At 37.0% G+C, this 18,968-nt stretch overlaps 2 protein-coding genes across 6 annotated transcripts; one reads left to right on the top strand and one right to left on the bottom strand.

The window, feature by feature from the left end:
• The first annotated feature begins 5,090 nt into the window (after nt 1-5,090).
• LOC127650997 (negative elongation factor E-like) lies at nt 5,091-10,196 on the top strand. Its single transcript, XM_052136690.1, has 10 exons — nt 5,091-5,396; nt 6,312-6,363; nt 6,436-6,581; nt 6,780-6,854; nt 7,509-7,546; nt 7,648-7,895; nt 8,182-8,326; nt 8,429-8,483; nt 9,694-9,796; nt 9,906-10,196. Exons 1-10 carry the CDS (start codon nt 5,307-5,309, stop codon nt 9,977-9,979), a joined length of 1,026 nt encoding a protein of 341 aa, XP_051992650.1. The 5' UTR covers nt 5,091-5,306; the 3' UTR covers nt 9,980-10,196.
• A 2,634-nt stretch (nt 10,197-12,830) lies between these two features.
• LOC127650612 (zinc finger and BTB domain-containing protein 12-like) lies at nt 12,831-18,824 on the bottom strand. 5 transcript variants are annotated; one of them, XM_052136124.1, is made up of 5 exons: nt 18,607-18,824; nt 17,306-17,542; nt 15,086-15,280; nt 14,760-14,951; nt 12,831-14,229 (listed from the first exon to the last, which is right to left on the bottom strand). In XM_052136124.1, exons 2-5 carry the CDS (start codon nt 17,513-17,515, stop codon nt 13,210-13,212), a joined length of 1,617 nt encoding a protein of 538 aa, XP_051992084.1. In that variant the 5' UTR covers nt 17,516-17,542; nt 18,607-18,824; the 3' UTR covers nt 12,831-13,209. The 5 variants fall into 5 exon arrangements, with proteins under 5 accessions (XP_051992084.1, XP_051992086.1, XP_051992087.1 ...); XM_052136125.1 differs by having other exon boundaries at nt 12,832-14,229; nt 15,086-15,277; XM_052136126.1 differs by lacking the exon at nt 14,760-14,951.
• Nucleotides 18,825-18,968: the final 144 nt, after the last annotated feature.

Raw genomic sequence — 18,968 nt, 5'->3', positions numbered from 1 at the left:
AGTCCAGAAATGTGCACAAACATCTGCACTGTCCAAGAATATTTAATGTGCTCATTCATTAGCCACGGCTAATTAACCCAACACCTGGCCATCACCAGTCTCTGTCAACTCCACCAACAGGTATCTGACAGCTCCTTTCTATATATTAGATATTGTTATGATAATAAGATGATTATCATTTTAATTTAGATCAATTGCAATAAGCAAGCTAAATAGATGCACGCCAGGGTTTGTTTACAAATAACAAACATGTAAACGTGCACAAAAACTCTGCTTGAAAACCTAGGAAGCTGCCTACAGAGGACAGCAAGGCAGCTCACTAGGTTTTGGAACAGAAATACAAAGGAAAAGTGTTTTAACCAGGGAGCAGGTTTCTGAAGCCAGTGCCATCATGTTTTCAGATGCTGTCAAACACAACGGTCCAGGCAGGCATGTTCACACCCATCGCAAACATCTCTGTGGCAAACAGCACCTGACAGGGAGAATGACTGTTAGTGGTCAACTCCTTCGATTAATACAATAAAATAAAGCTCATATGAAATTAGTTGTTTGTTTATTTTTAAGCCAATGCCAGCTTCTATGGATATTTCCAAGGCGAGAAATGTGTAAGGAATTCTATGAAAGTTTTTTAAAATCTATTTTTCCTAAAAACTCTAACAGTTTTTCCTAAAAACATCGGTTTGACTGTTAAAAATCTCTTCCTGAGTGCTGACTGAATAAAAAAGGTTTCTCACGGGGTTAAGAGCAGTACAGTCTAATAAAACTTGTTTCAGGGATAATGGATTCTGGCAGAATGACGGTGAAGCTTCTACTAATATTAAAAACTTGTGTCAACCTGGATTGACCAACACGACAGCGGCTGTAAACAATCTGTATGAAAGATTGACTAATATAACTATATTAGTTAATAACACAAACCTTCACTAAAGCTCTGGAGAAGAGGTTCTCATAACAAGAATGACAATAATTAAGTCTTGACAATGGAAATGCAAATACATTTCTGCTTTTAAAAATACATTTGAAGGATTATTGTGTAAAATAAGCATTAATTTCAGCAAATGTTTATGCCTCATTTTCTATTAAATTCAATGTTTACATTTTACAAATGTATCAAACGTATAGTTCTGATGCTGAATACTAATTGGTCACTGCAGATGTACTGTTAAATGCATCACTGTGCATCACTCATAGCAGCCGACCATTGTTTTTGCTTTATAGCTAAACTCTGTTATGTCAGGGACTATATTTTCTTGTGGACAGATGAATTAATTTATTTAATAAATTATTGTTTTAATGAAAAATTGCATCCTTAATAGTTTCAGTATGTAATAACCATTTAATAACATTTAAGGCACTCAAGGCCATGCTATATTTTTTTATAGTATTTTCTCAATAAACTGTAGCACAATCCATCTAACATTATTTATTTGATGGTAATTTAATGTATTTAAATGACTTATTAAGGTATAGACTTATATTGCTTAAAGGGAAAGTTCATCATTTACTCACTCTCATGCCATCCCAGATGTGTATGACTTTCTTTCTTCTGCAGAACAATAATTAAGTTTTTTAGAAGAATATTTCAGCTCTGTGGGCCCTCAAAATGCAAGTGAATGGTGACTAAAACTTTGAAGCCCCAAAAATTGCATAAAGCCAGCATAAAAGTGGTTTAATCCATGTCTTCTGAAGAGTGAGAAACAGATCAATATTTAAGTCCTTTTTTTTTACCATAAATATCCACTTTCACTTTTATCTTCTTTTGATTTTGACGATTCGTATTCTTTGTACATATTGCCACCTACTGGGCAGGGAGGAGAATTTATAGTAAAAAAGGACTTACATATTAACCTGTTTCTCACCCACACCTATCATATCACTTTTGAATATATAGATTTAACCACAGGCGTTGCATGGATTACTTTTATGCTGCATTTGCGCTTTTTGGAGCTTCAAAGTTCTAGCCACCATTCACTTGCATTGTATGGACCTACAGAGCTGAAATATACTTCTAAAATCTTTGTTGAAAAGGTGTTCTTCAGAAGAAAGTAATTCAAACACATTTGTGATGGCATGAAGGTGAGTAAATAATTTTTTGGGGGTGAAGTATCCTTTTAAATGTATATTTTAACTATTTTCACCATCACCTATTCTGTTCTCTATAAAGTATTGGTCTATGAAATCCCAGGTACCTGAGGCAGTTACCAATCTCCTCCTCTCAGCCTGCTCAGGCTTTTCTGGAAGAAGGAGTGGATCTCGATCTTCTCAATGGAGCTGGTCAGATCCAGAGTGTTCAAAGGTCTATCACAGCGCGTCTGTGAGAATGTGAACGCCACCACTGGAGTCTGCTGCCTCTGAGAGTAATAATTCAACAGCGTCTGCCACGCTGCGCAACCCTACCAAAACAAGAGGAGAATACAGTTTAAATTGATGTATTAACTATTGGCTCAATGACTTGAAAAGTGGCCGGAAATGGCCTCATGAAAGAGAAATGTAATTGTTTAAATGACAGCATCATATCTTTATGAATGTATCACATCTAACAATAATTCAGTGATGACTTGGAAACAACTGAGAACTGTACTTTTTTCATCAATAGATTTCCTTGTATCTGCAATGATCCGGAGTAATTATATATAGTTGTCTAAAAGGTCTTCAGGATGTCACAGAAGGTTACATACACAATGTGCATCAAGGCAAAGAAATGTGTGATGCAGCGGTTTCCATTTGCATCAAAGCACATGCTTATCCTGTTCAACTAAAACGAGAGAAGCAACAGGAAGTGATGTCATTCCAAAAACATACTGTGCCCATGGAGCAGCTGAAAAGATAAAAAAATGGCAAACTGTGATGTAAAATGTAACTCTCAAATAAAATATTGATCAAATAGGAATATTTTATAAACCAGACATTATTATGTATGTGATTGAGTGGAGTACTTTGCTCTGTTGATGCAGAGGTTCATTTTTGGACAACTGGTGTGTGATGAGCTCAAATCTCCCAGAGCAGCCCATCTCCAGCAGAGACAGGAGCAAATCATCTGGACCCGCTGGTGGCAAATCTACACACAGAACAACAACAGCACATTGGTACCGCTGGAACTAGTCAGGCCAGTTTTAAAACAGAAAGCAGCTAGAATCCTGAACTAATGACTGGCGATACATTTCCTTACATATTCTGTCATGTCACTCACTGCAGCGATGGAAGATATTTATTATTTTTGTTTACACTAGTCCTTGATAATATCGTGGTCAGTCTGTGTGACATTTGATGTTAAATTAGTTTAGTAAGCCTTTATTACAAATAAAGATCGACAAATGATTTCATTTCATTTAAATTGGTTTGCCCTGCAGCAACCCATCGTTTGAAATGGGAGCCTGTAGATTGTCAATGAAAAGAATATACTGTACATTAATCAGATCAATTTTGGATTATGGGAGTATAGTTTATGGATTTGCATCTGCATCCATAATTTAAAAGATAGAAGCTTTGCTGTAGAAGTTGGGGATGCTCCTTTATATCTTCTTAGGTATAAATTGAGAATGACTTATTGGGCTATTGTGAAAGGTCATAAAGAAAGTCAACCAGTAAAGAGTGTGGTGGAGGAGTGTTGGGAACATGGAAATAATATCATTAAAAGCTTTGGATGGACTGCTTATAGGGAAGCACAGACAGTTGGTATTGCAGAATATGCAGTCAGCACTACTGTGTTTTTATCTAATGTTCCCCCATGGATATATACTATGCCTATTATTGACCTACAATTGCAAAACATAATCAAAAATGAGAAAGATGTCTCTTAGGAGGTCACTGTCCAGCAGTATAGATCAGGTGTATTCATCAAGGCTACATATATGCACTGATGGATCCAAAGGTCCAATCTCTGGTCACACAGCTGCTGCAGTATATATTCCAAAATCCCTAAACAGTATTAAGAAAATAATAATTGATCATAGATCTGTGTATGCAACATAATTAATTGCAGTGTTGTGAGCTCTCCAGTGGGTAGATGTAAAACCAAAGACAGTAGTAATATGTACGGACTCTCATGCAGCATTGTCAAGCCTTGCAAGGGGACTGCATTCTTAAAGGAAGACATTATCTATGAGATTCTCGCAAGTTTGTTAAGAATCATAAATGTAATCTTAATAATGTTTTTGTGGGTACCAGCTCATGTGGGAGTGGAGGGTAATTAATTTGTCGATAAACTAGCCAAACAAGCACTAAAGCACACGGATACAGACAAACAAGTGACACTCAGTAAGGAAGAGATTAAAGGAAATATTAAAGAAAATGGTAATAATGAATGGCAAGAAGCAGACATAATATTCAGCGACAAGTAGGCAATGGGAGAATAGTTTATAATAACAGGAAGGAAGATTCAGTTATCACTGGCATCCGAATAGGTCATACTAGGTTAAATAATTTATTATGTATAATAGGAAAACATGAAATAGGCCAGTGTAACAATCTCTAATTGTGGTCAAGCAGAGAATATAGAGTATGTACTAATAAAATGTACAAAGTATGCAAAAGAAAGGTCAGAGCTTATTAAAGTAGTAAGAGATACAGGATTCTGCTTAAAGGATCTACAGAACAAATGAAAAAATATTGTGCAATATTAAGATATCTTCCCATTGATGCTTCACACTCCAGTCTGGTCGGTGGCGTTAATGAACCGGAAGCTGGGTTGTCAACCGACATAAAACCTCATATAATTATTATTTTTTTAAATGTACTTGCTTTTATTGAATGTGTTTGGGTTTTTAACCATTTTTTAATTTGTGTGAATTTATTTTATTATGTTTTTATACTGAAACCAGTCACATGTACAAACAGGCAACAAAGAAACAGATATTAACAATAGGCAGACATTGAACTGTATAGTATAAGTGAAAGTATATTTAAAAAAAAAAAAATTATTTAAAAAAAAAAATATATTTTATAATAAATAAATAACAAAAAATAAAATAAAAACATGAATTAATAAAGAAAAAGGAGCAGCAGCAATCGAATGTCTATGGGATAACAACATATGGCGTCATATTTCTGCGTCAAATTATGCCGCAAAAGACGCTCATTCCCACAAACTGATCATCTGAAAACGAGTTAATTTCATATATTAAATTAACGTTTATTAACGGAACGTTGGGACGCAACCACAAAAAACTGATAACATATTTCTCTTCATTGATTGATGTTGATTCATTGAGTTTCACTATTTTAATTAGATTTATTTACATCGTGCGCGACTTTCATTTGCATAGAATTCATTTGCATAGAATTCATTTGCATAGAGATCCAGTGAGATGGCGATATTTCCCAGCTCACTAACAGAAGAGGAAGAAGCAATGCAGAAGAAAAATGCCAAGTTAAAGAAAAAGGTGAAATCTAGTTGTGTTTATTAAATCTTTTGGTATATATTTACCATCTATATGTACACTACCAGTCAAATGCTCAGCCTTCATTACTATAACTCTTAAAACTATTTACCACATTTTAGAATAATAGTAAAGTATGAAATAACAAAACTAGGAAAAACACAAATGGAAGAATGGGAATTATGTAGTGGCCAACAAATGTTAAAGGGATAGTATACAGAAATTTAATTCTCTCATCATTTAGGCCTACTCACCTCCACGCTATCTCAGATGTGGATGACTTTCTTTCTTCTGCAGAACACAAATAAAGATTTTTAGAAGAATATTTCAGGTCTGTGGGTCCATACAATGAAAGTGAATGGTGGCCAGAACTTTAAAGCTCCAAAAACTACATAAAGGCAGCAGAAAAATAATCCATAAAATATTGTTTTAATCCATGTATTCAGTGATGTGATAGTTGTGGGTGTGAAATAGATCAACATTTAAAGTCATTTTTTTTACCGTAAATCTCCACCTTTGACCAGCTCGACCAGTAGGTTGCAATATGCACGAAGAATGTGAATCGGCAAAATTATAATAAAAATAACAAGGTGAAAGTGGAGATTTATAGTAAAAGGATTTAATAATGATCTGTTTCTCACCCACACCTATCATATTGCTTTTGAAGACTTGGATTAAACCACTGGAGTTTTATGGATTACTTTTATGCCACTTTTATGTGCTTTTTTGAGCTTCAAAGTGTTGGTCACCATCCATGGGGCGGGGGTACTGGCTGTCTAAATAGTTTTTTTAAAATTTTTATATATATTATATTTTCACATGTTGAACGTTTGGCTACATCTTTAATCACTAACACCAGCATGTTAATAATCCATATTAAATGCATTATTATCTATTCTCTTTTCTGTTTTGCAGGCCCTATTGTTCTATTAGGCCCTATTGGCTCTAAAGAAACAAATCTCCAGTCAGACTGGACTGAAGCGCAGTAAGTCAATCTCTGGAAGTTTTCTAGGTGTTCCTGAAATATGTTTGCATGGCTCTCTCTCTCTATGATAAGCCTTGTCAGATCGGCCGGTGGTGGACACGGCGACATTGACAGAACAGGCGAAAATGCTGATCAAGTCTGGAGCGATAAGTGCAATCAAAACAGAGATCAAGAACTCTGGCTTCAAGCGCTCTAGAACTCTTGAGGGGAAACTAAAGGTAAAATACATTTTTAACCTCATTAGTACTTAAGTAGCAAATTGTTTGTACTGTTGTTTGCTACTGAACTTCAATAATACATTTCTTGACAGCCAAGATATTCATATTGTCAATCTATAGAATGTAAATGGATAAGTGAAGCATGATCATGTCGACATAAATTTGCATATACTAAGCTTGAAATTCCTTTTTCCCCAGGATCCAGTGAAAGGTCCTGCCCCAGCGTTCCTGCCATTTCTGGGAAGTGTCTCCACAGATGAGAAACCTCCCGATGTAATGTTGGTTTATACTGTAGAAATAAGTGCATACAGTGGTTTTGTCACAGTTAAGGGATTGTTAGGCAGTGCTCCAATCAGAGCCCTTAAAGGGATAGTTCACCCCAAAATGAAAATTCTGTCATCATTCACTCACCCTCATGTCACTCCAAACCTGACTTTCTTCTGCAGAACACAAAAGAAGATATTTTGAAGAACATTTCAACTGTTTTTGTCCACACAATGAAAGTCAATGGGGTCCAAAACAACAATGAACCCCATTGATTTTCATTGTATTGTCAAAAAACACAGATACATATTTCTAAATATCTTCTGTTCCACAGAAGAAAGAAAGTCATACAGATTTGATGCAACATGATGAGGGTAAGTAAATGATGACAGAATTTAGATCTTTGGGTGAACTATCCCTTTTAACTGTGGTAAACCAACTGTAACACACATCATGCAACAGCAATAAGATAAAATATATCTAAGTTCAATGAATAATTACACATAATAATGCTATTCACAAGTAAAATAATCATTTGGCATATAATAAAGTTCATTAGCCAAACTGTAGGCTGTTTTCGTATGATACATTAATATAGAATACAACTGATGTTGAGCTTATTCAATCAGTGGATCACTAGTCTTTTGTTTCTTCTCTATGCAGTCTGGTAAACGAGTCCACAGGAAATCCCTGCATGAGAGGTGAGACTGCCAAGCTCATTTTAGCAAATAATTCTGTAAACACATACATCTTTTTCTTGCAGTCATAGTTCAGACTGCTTTTTTTCTCTGTCCTTTAATAGTTTTGTTCCTGGCGATTGTTCTCATGATGATGAAGGAGCTTTGTCATCAAGTCGAGATGTTGAGCGTGAGCGGGAACGAGAGATGGACTGGGAGAGGGATCGCGACAGAGACCGGGACAGAGAGAGAGAACGTGATCGGGACAGGAGCCACGATGGAAACAGAGTTCAAGATAGAGAGCAAGACAGAGAGAGGGACGGACGGGCCATACAGACGCAAGTGAATCTGTGCAGCAATACACTGTTTAATAGTTCTTACTGATGTTAAAAGAATAGTTAATCCAAAAATGAAAATTCTGTCATTATTTAATCACCCTCAGATTGTTCTAAAACCACAAATTGTTACTTTTTCCATGGAACACAAGAGAAATTTTAAGGAATGTACATGATCTTCTTTTTCATTCTATAAGAGTTTATTGTGAAATCCATCAAAAATATAACAAGCAAACTGTTTTGGAATGACATTTGGGTAATGTTAGAATTTTAATTTTTGGGTGAAAATCAGAAGCCCTAAATATCTCCTCTAATGCTGTCGAGAGTCAGACTTGTATTCAGAGCGCAGGGGCCTGCGGAAGGGAAACACAGTGTACGTGTATGGCACAGGTTTAGTGGAAGAAAGCTTGCGCTCTGTATTTGCTCAGCACGGCAACATCATTGACCTTTCAATTGACTCTCCACTCAAGTACGACTGATTTTTTGAGATTTGAAAAAGTTTTATTGACCAAAGAGAAGGATATAGGACCATATACAGTATTTCACCCCTTCTATTCTTGCCTCTTACCAGTTGCGCCTTTGTTACCTTTGAAAAAATGGAGTCAGCAGACCAGGTAGTGGCAGAGGTAAGTAACCCATCCACCTGTTACAAACTACAAAAAGGGCCATATTCTACTTTTTGTAGCATTTTATTTTTTCATGGGCTCCACTTAATAATATTAGTCTCTTAAACATGTGTTTTTTCATTTTGCTACTGTACCTTTGAGATCATAGTCTCCTGTGGAATAGGCATTAATATGTAAATAGGTGGGGTTGTCTTAAAGGGATAGTTCACTGAAAAATTAAAATTCTCATCATTTACTCACCCTCATGCCATCACAGATGTGTATACTTTTTTTTTTCTTCTGTTGAACACAAACAAAGGTTTTTAGAAGAATATTTCAGCTCTGTAGGTTCATACAATGCAAGTGAATGGTGGCCAGAACTTTGAAGCTCCAAAAAGCACACAAATGCAGCATAAAAGTAATCAATATGATTGATTACAGTGGTTTAATCAATGTCTTCTGGAGTGATATGATAGTTGTGGGTGAGAAACTGATCAATATTTACAATTTATTTTACTGTTACTGCACACATTACACTTTCCTAAGTGCTCTTCTCTCCTTAAGAGTTCTTCTGTTTTTGGTGATTCATATTATTCATGCATATCGTCACCTATTGGGCAGGGTGAAGAATTTATAATAAAAAAGGACTTAAATATTGATCACTGGAGTCTTATGGATACTTTTATTATCCCTTTTTGGAGCTTTAAATTTCCTGCCACCATTCCCTTGCATTGTATGGATCAACAGAGCTGAAATATTTTTCTGAAAATCTTCATTTGTTTTCTGCAGAAGAAAGACATTGACAGATGGGATGGCATGAGTAAATGATGAGAGTATTTTCATTTTTGGGTTAAATTATCCCTTTAATGTGGTCAGGATTGTGACGTATTTCTGAATGGCCATAAATGTTTCAAGTGGACTGGGAAGGGAGTTGTGTGTTATGTAAGTTAGTGTATGTACTACATAACCTTTTTATTTCAAAAGATCAAGAAAAATCCTGTTTTCCATGAGATATCTGTTTGAAAAGACTTAAGATGCAACACATACGCTGCCATTTTTATCAAAGGAATATTCCAGGTTAAATACAACATATTTGTCCTTTAATTATATCTAGTTACTGCAGTTTGCATGTGACAGATGCTGGAGGTTAAGTTTTATTTAACTTGGAATACTCATATACTTTACTCAGACCATAACTGACCTTGTTTATCCACTCTTTCTCTGCTCTCAGCTGAATGGCACTACAGTGGGTGATGTCAACATCAAAGTCAGCATTGCCAGGAAGCAGCCCATGCTTGATGCTGCCACAGGGAAATCTGTCTGGGCTTCTCTGGGTAAATAAGGACATTGCATAGGAAGAAGCTGTCAATCAAGCTGTTTTGCACCATTGACTAACTCATTTCTATTTTTGTCTGCTTTTCTTTTTCTTCTTCTACTTCACAGCTGTGCAGAACAGTGCCAAGGGCTCATACAGAGACAAACGGAGCCAAGTCGTTTACAGCGAAGTTTTTATTTGATAGAACAGCCATCCGCATTTCTTAACTAGCTAAGCTGGTTGAAAACTAGCATTAGCGATTTGTCTATCTACAGCTGGCATTTTATTTTTCATGGTAGTTATACATTAAAAACATCTGTTACTTTTCAACCTTTTCAAAAGCATCCAGGAGTTGGGAAGTAATTTATGAGGTGTTGAGCGTACTTGACAAACTGTTTGTAGGTACACGTTTAACTAAGTCATGGTTTATGTTGTTGCGTTCAATAAATAAATCAATAAACCTTTCCATTAGCTTGTGTGGGACAACATTTAATAATAAGGGCAATCTGAAAAAAACATTTTTGTGCTCTCGGAAACAGTAAAACTCTTAATATTCAACTGCAGCAGGTACATCTGCACACTAGCTTTGAGTTTGCAGAGATTTGTGCATTTAATAATGTCTGATTTACAGCAGAGCTCTGCTCAACCCTAACAATGCAGAGCATTATAAGAGTATTGATCACATGAGCTCTAGATCAGACTTTGCTGTGCTCTGGATTTGCCGCAAGGGATACTGTACAGACAAATGCTGAGGCGTGTACTGTTATGTAAAGTTAACTGGCTTGTTATTATATGAATAATAATAACAAGCAATAACATTACATCTGATTTAGTGGGATTCGACAACTGTCTCAAAGTCTTGACTACGTTTAAGTGATCGTTAGGTTTTTTTATTGTGCAGTTTGTCTATTAAACATTTTCAGATTAGACCGCAGAGTATAATTATGGTATAAAATGGTAAAAGAAACAGTCTTCACTTGACAAAGAGATTCTAATGTAATTTGAAGTTCTAGTTTGAGTAACATTCAATATGACCGCTGTAGAAAAGGAAGTTCTGCCTTTAAGTTAAAAGATTTTCCATCACCTGGCATTTATCTACAATCTATTTGTCTGATTTGGGCGAAAGAAGCTAAATGTATGTTTTAATTTTTGTCAGAATTTATCAATGATTTGACATGTTAAGGTTGACGAATAGATTTGGACATTTAGGTCTTTCCTTATTCAAGCTGCTGAACTTGCAAATCTAGACATTAGCTGCAAAGATGGCCATCAAATACATTTTTCCAACGTTAAAATTAGGGGTGTCAATTTAATGCATTCATTTAGTATTATTAATAATATGAAAAATAATGCGTTACAAAAATTAACGCAATTTATAATTTACCCTATCCATACACACATACATTCCGTAATAAGGAATGTTAAAACCTTCAGAGTAATTCAAGCATGATGTACATCCTTCATGTTTTGGAGGATTTGTGGCAGTAGGGGGCAGTCAGCACGACTCCAGCTGTTCAAGCAACGTGCCTCGTTAAACCAACCAGAGCAAACAGCACATCCTTCCACAGACACGGTCTTGCACTCAAACACAACTAGACTGAGCTCAACATAATGCAGGGTGTACAAAACACATTCAAAATATCAAACTACATTTTACTTGCACAGCATCCTAAAACAGCACTTATGACTAGTGACGCTGAAAAGTAATGAACCAAAGTGAGACGTCTGGCGCACGAGTTCACAGACCAGTAATTCAAAACAGCGCTGAGGGAAGTAGGCCAATAAATGCGTTATGTTCAATGATCTGGAAATAAAACAACCAATATTTTCACTTTAAAAGCCACTTTTTGTATTGTCTAAATGCACGTGTTGCCAATATAATATATGAATATGATGTAATGTTTTTGAATGACCTGAATTATAATATTTATTATATTAAAATATTAATTTATTTTATCTATTTGGGGGCCTTTCTCAGTAAATATAGATATCCACTTAATTGTGATTGATTTGATTAATAAATAAACACATGTAATTAATTCAATTGAAATTTTCAATGGATTGACATTAGTTCAAATGATTTCTCATATCCCAGTTTTATGTGCAGAAACAACTATACAAAAGCAATTCATGGGTGATTTCTCTGAACATTGTAAACTCAATGGCTCTATGTGCTTTCAACATTGTTTTATTAGTTTAGGCATCGTGGCAAGATTGCTACTCACTAGCAGGCATTTGGGAAACCTGTTTGAAAACAGGTGTCACCCTTTACCTTTATGGGGACTAAATTAGAGAAATTTCATTTTGAGGTGAACTATCCCTTTAACTTCCATTCACCTGTCTAAAAGTCTATAACCTTCACTTCTGATGTCTTTAATCAGCTCTGCACTTTTTACCTGAAATGAAACAGTAGCTGTAGCATTTGTGTTCTGATGTGGTAGTCAGTATATAAGCAAGTCAATATCAAATGCTTTGACAGTATTAGGGTCTGAACAATGACAATTACTTCTGAATAAAATTTCTGTAGCACTTTGAAACAACTGGAATATTTCAACTTTAAAGCCAAAATGTAGCCATTATTGTTACACAGCTGTTAAAGTCAACATGAAATGGCTTTTGTAAATCTTTTTACCTCTGTACTATTACTGTTGTATTTCCAAGTGGAACAGGATATTCAATGGGGAAAAAAAATAGAGTGGCATTGTTAATAAAAAAGGGCCTTCCATACCAGAATGGAACCAGCCATGATGGTGAGTTTGCAGTCAACTGTGGAGAACTATTTCCATCCTAAAACACCACCAGCACCGACATTTCAGGAGGCTGACTGTACATTATCCCACTAATTATTAAATGGGTACCAACAAAATAAATGGAAATTAAATATTGAGTCTCTAGAAACAACTGAATACCACTTCCGGTTTGTGTAAGAGTTCTGTAAGGGGTTTATATTGCGAAAATTACGTCTGACTGCTCATTATCTGTTCCACTTGCCAAAAATAAATCGACATAATATTTGAGTTGAAATTGTTTTATTAGCTTACTTGTAAAGATCGCAGAGAAATACGAGAAGTAGGAAAGATGACTTGCAAATACCCAGATGACCGGTCTGATATCTCTTTCATATCAGACCACTGGATGGCACAATTGACCAATCAGAATCGAGCATTCTAGAAAGCTGTGTAATAACATTGGTTAACATTAACTTGTAGCACACCCACACGGTCAAGGTGACATCACCTGAAAGCAAAGACGTTTCAGAGGCAGAGCAAGTAATTATATTTTGATGAAAGTTAATAAGGTTCAGCATTTTTTATTTGGAATAATATGCACTTCTAAATTACACAATAAGACCAGGGACATGTTTTAAGAAAGTAAATAGGTAAAATTTTTTATTTCATGTTCACTTTAACTGTAACCACCCATATCTGCAATTTAAATTCTACCTCCAGCCACACCCTCATTATTCCGCTGCATCTCCAAGTAGTTTTGGGCAGTGGTCCTTCCGTGTTGCTCCTTCAGGTGGCGTCGCAGAGCAGGTTTGTGTGCGAAGCTGACATGACAGTACGCGCACACGTGGGGGCGCTCCCCGCTGTGGAGGTTCATGTGATCGCACAGTGTTGACTTCTGAGTGAAGGTCTTGTGGCACAGGGGGCAGCTGTGGAGCTTGGCAATCCCACGGTGCACGACCATGTGGCGGTTGAGGTTACTGGAGTGGCTGAAGTTCTTCCCGCAGCACGAACACACGTATAGACGGTGTGTCGCCAGGGAATGCACAGCTAAGTCTTGTGTTGAAGAAAACGCCACTCCGCAGTGCTCACATACGACTGCTCCCGTTACGCAAGAAGTGGAACCCACCACTGCCACTGACTCATCGGCAGTGCTGTGCTCATTTGAAGGTGTCCTTACTCCCATTCCCTCCTCCCCGCTGGAACCTTCCACCACAAAGCGTGCAGGACCCCCATCAGAGTGACCCTCTTCCCCTTGTACCTCTCCCTCCCTGTACTCGGCATGGAGGGAACCGTCTGCGAGATGCTGATTGGATAGGAAATCGGCCCCAAAGTCTGCTCCGAAATTCCCCATGATCTCATCCGGGGTTGGAAAGCGCCAAGCCTCCTGATAGTTACCCAGAAGTTTGCGATCTTTGTAAGTGTACCGCTTCCTGTATTTGAAACCTCCTCCTCTGCCTCCCCTGTGCTCGCCATGTCTTCGCCTCCACATGCGGGCTGCTCCTCTCAGGCTGTTTCCTTTCAAGCGACCCTCCATACTGGGTTCCTCCACACCCGAGTCCAAGTCTTGACAGTGGTCGTCTAACACGACAACAGCTTCTCTGCCCTCTCCAGCACCAGAGGTCTTCTCAAGGCCTTGATGTTCGTCGCTAATGTGTACTTGAAAGACGTCATTCTCAGTACCGTGCTCTCCTTCTAAATGGCCAGACCGTTCTGATGCTCTAACCTGCAACACGGTGAAAACATAAACTAGTTAACCTGTTGTGAAAACTGATGACCAAACCACACAGCCAAAATAAGAATTAGTGTTCTTTTGTGACAGCAATACAGTAATGTTCACGTTGCATTGGAATTACGGTAATTACGATACAATAACTGGGAGATTCTGCACGAGCTGTATAGCTTCAAAAGACATGGATTTAACAACTGGATTCGTAATTTTTTAACCTTCTGAGTTCCGGTCACCATTCACTTGCATTGTATCGACCTACTGTACAGAGTTGAGATATTCTTCTAAAAATCTTCATTTGTGTTCTGCAGAAGAAAGAAAGTCATACACATCTGGGATGGCATGAGGGTGAGTAAATGATGAGACCATTTTCATTTTTGGGTGAACTATCCCTCTAAGTTTGATAATTCAAATGTTAAGTGTCATCTTAAGACAGAATCAGAAATAAAGTGCATTTTTAAAATAAGCATTTTGTCATTTTCTTTCTACAAGCTTCTTGTAGATCTAATAGATCCATGGATTTGTACATGATGCACAGACAAATCACTGGCATCTCTGTGCTGAATGTTGAAGTATTTGGCATCGGAAGCCTGGAGCTCCTTTCCAGAGCTGTGAGGGTGCAGTGATGCAGTATCAGAAGGGGGCGACATGGATCCCAATGAATGGGAACTTCCACTGACAATCACTGGCATAGGCTGAGGGTCTTCTGTTTTAAAAGTCTGAACAGATACATAGTGGGAAAGACAGACACAGAATAACAAACATAGCAACAGTGGAAATAGAATGGTAAGAGGGAAAAAGAGTTGTAATGTAATTAACTCAATTCTGAAGTGCTTGAGGCTGAGGTACTGACCATCGGGCTGTGACACCGGGGTTGCATGTACTTGCTCAGGGCTCCTCGACATTTCTCAACTACATGCTCCATCTGCAGGTAGCTGGCTGCGGTCAGGTAATTCACAATCTCTTTGGCACTGAACTGCAGCATCTCTGTGTAACAGGACTGGAGGAGTTCACACACCACTGTTGAGCTGTGCAACATCGACATCTGCTGGACAGAGAGGGTTGCTGTTGACCAAAAAATAACAACTTCATGTCTCTATGATATTCTGTTCCCTAGATATGGCCTGAGTTCCTCCTTCTGTGTGCATTGGAAAACTGCAATTCTGATTGCTATGTCAAGTGAAAGAATTCTCCTCAACAACCCGCATGATTTGAGGTGTCATTCATGTCCATAGCACAAACAGTGTGTGTACAATTTAAAACTATTTCATGCATATACCTCTAAAGAAAACAGAATATACAGATCTACCATTAAATGCCTAAAATCACTCTCAAGTGCACATTATAACCCCAGACTATGGTTCAGCTGTATGGAGGACTGAATGTGACAGTATTCAAAAATAAATAAATATACTTGCAAAGAAATGTAGAAAATACAAAAACATACTTAGAAAAAAATACGTTTTTGAATAAATAAATGTGGAAATAAATGACAATTATAATAACATTACAATAATGCAAAAATAAGTAAATAAAGATATGAATGCTCATTTAGGGCAAACATTAATTTATTTATATCTCTGTACACTTTGTACACATTTTTTTCCTTTATTTTCTTTGCAAATAATTTATATTAATATTAGTGCTGACAGTTGATTAAAATATTTAATCATGATTTTTCTCCCCTTTTCTCCCCAATTTGGAATGCCCAAATTCCCAATATGCTCTAAGTCCTCGAGGTGGCGTAGTGACTCAATCCGGGTGGTGGAGGACGAATCTCAGTTGCCTCCGCATCTGAGACCGCCAATCAGCGCATCTTATAAAGTGGCTTGTTGAGCACGTTACCATGGAGACCTAGCACGTGTTGAGGCTTCACGCTATTCTCCGCGGCATCCACACACAACTAACATCGCGCCCCACCGAGAGCAAGAACCACATTATAGCGACCATGAGAGGTTACCCCATGTGACTCTACCCACCCTAGCAACCAATCCAATTGGTTCTGACCAATGAGTCACTCAGCATGCATAGTTAATCACAATAAAGCACAGATTTCCAAAGTGCTTAAAATGGACTATTTATACTTCCTATCAAAATACCTTTAGTTTCTTCTTAGAAAAGAAAAAAATCTACCAAACAAAGTATTCCACATTATATAGACAGAAATGCACTATAATAGCACAAATTCAAAATATAAATTTTCTACAGCAATCGTAAAGTCGCATTTATTTAGTCTTAATCGCAAAATCTTTCCAATGCATTGAAATGTTCACTCCCTAATAAATCCCACAATGCACTGTAAACGACATAGGGAGCTCATTGAGATGCACCCAGAATCACTGTTGTGTGTTTATGTTGTGTGTGTGAGTGTAATGACCCCCGGCAGACACATCGAGGTATTCCGCCCCATTTACTCTCAGAAGTCACACAGAATGCAAATGCTAAATGAAATGTCAAACCAGAGAATGCGTTAATCGCAGTTACGAAAAATTAAAATGTTAAAGGTTTTAAATGAATTGCATACATTAACGTGTTCATTTCGACAGCACAAATGTATATATTTAATTTTCAACATTGTCACATTTGGTCCTCCATACACCTAGGCTTTGTTGGTTTCTAGCAGGGCTTGGGATAGTGGGTGAGGCTAAACTCTCATAGATGAAGCTGAAATAGATTCACCAGCAGCACTTTACTAGCATGTAGAGATTAGAGAATGCAGTACTTTAATAGTCAATGAACATTTATGGACATATGAGGAAATATCATACCTTATTTACACCACACCACATGGCTAAATACGTGTTAGGTTTTTAATAATTTTTAACCAAAAGTCTGTTACTGTATGGAGGATCTTTTTGTTTTTGGCTTATAAAGTCACTGGGTGGCTCAACATTGTATTTTATTTCTTCTAATACATAAAATGCAAGCTGGACAAAAGTGTTAGTGGAAAAAAGACCACATCAAAGGTAGTTGTGTAGCATAACTTCACTATTTCATTATGGATGTGAATAGACCTTGAGAGTGCACACTGAGAAGAGAGTTTGCTTCACAGTTCCTGTTTTAAGATTCTCACCTGTAACTCTGATGAGGGGTTCAGGAGAAACTGGTCCCTAAGAAACGCAGAACAAGCAGCCAATACGACCTTGTGACCACTGAACGTGCGTCTGCCCCCCGCCACAATAGTGACATCACAGAAGTGCTGATGTGACCGCAGAGAGTTCATGTTATTCAGTGTGGTATCTCCATGACCGGGCAAACAGAAACTCACCACATCCACATCCATCTCTTTAGTACGGAAAACTAAATTAGGCTAGAAAAACACAATTATTTGATTTGTAATATTAGTATTCAACTTCATATACCAATAGAAACTAAACAAAAATGTACCCTTACAAAAATACCATAGTACTACAGTTATTGTTACTACTTTAAAATCATAATAGATTAATATGGATCCCCTATATTACTACTATGTTCGACTTGTTGGAAACTCAGAATCGAAGACCAGGAGACTTGGTTGTATCTTCAGCAGGATTCTTTATTGAGAACACGAGCTGTCGGTAACTGCAGTCATCAAGTCTGAGCAAGGGAACTTTACATTGTAGTTTATATACCTTTAGAGGGCAGTGCTTAGAAATGGAGACCAAGCACCTAGGTGACGACCTTAAACAAAGCATGCAAATGAAGTATACAGGTTTAGGAACCCACCCTAGACTCTAGAGTGTTACAATCCTAATTCAATCAGCCTAACTATTCAACGACTGGGGCTGGGGCTCTTCCTTACAATAGAGAGAACAGGACTGACAGGAATCTCTTGCTGGAAAACTCTGTTTAACAGCTGATATAATCATATACCTCAAATGCTAAATGCAATCTACTCTGCTTTCTCAGTTTATATACGATTGTATTGAACCTAGATTTAACGTTTTATAAATTTGTAATACAACCGACTTTTCTTTTTTAACTGAAGTAACTATGGTATTTTGGCGGAAATTATGGTTACCATGGTAAATCTCTGCAGAATGAGTGTCTACAGATGAGCTTAAATATATATACATAAAATACTTTACACTATAAAATGTTTTATAAATACATTATATTACCTGCAATACATGATACAGGTCTATGTATATCTATAAAAACGCCAAACAATAATTTTCTATATAACTATTAGCTAGTGTACCATTATAAGAGCTATGCGTGACAATCAAAACAATCACATGTAAGGACTTTAATTTATGTTTCTAGGTGATAAAATACAATGCTTGTATTTTATCAGTCATTACATGTTTATAACAGTGTTATGAACATTGTGTTAAAGTGGCTGACGCTGTAGCCACGACGCTGAGTCCTCAATGAAATAAAAAAACTTACTTGTGTGATTTATAGCTGAGAAGAGATCAATAATCGCGTGTAACAGATAAACACACACAGTTATGCAGCGGCAAGAGAAAACATCCTGTCTGATCTCGATTACACAAGTCTGCTCTCTTTTGATCAATTTCGGTCATTTCTATTGTATATTATAAATATTTGATATAATTGTAAAATACATTTCGTTGGGATTGGCAGAACGATGTGAAGCCAGACACCTTAATGAAATACATTTTAATCAAAGATGATTTTCAGAATAAAAGCCCCGTGTAGATACGCGATCTTGAAGTCAAGTGGCAAAAAAAAAAAAACTCCGCCCACCAATGGTCAGACCAATTGGTGTTTAAACATTATTTAAAGTT

The sequence above is a fragment of the Xyrauchen texanus genome, chromosome 10, assembly GCF_025860055.1.
Source record: "Xyrauchen texanus isolate HMW12.3.18 chromosome 10, RBS_HiC_50CHRs, whole genome shotgun sequence".
NCBI lineage: Eukaryota > Metazoa > Chordata > Actinopteri > Cypriniformes > Catostomidae > Xyrauchen > Xyrauchen texanus.
Note: the sequence above shows the minus strand (reverse complement) of the source record. Positions and strands in the feature narration are given on the sequence as shown.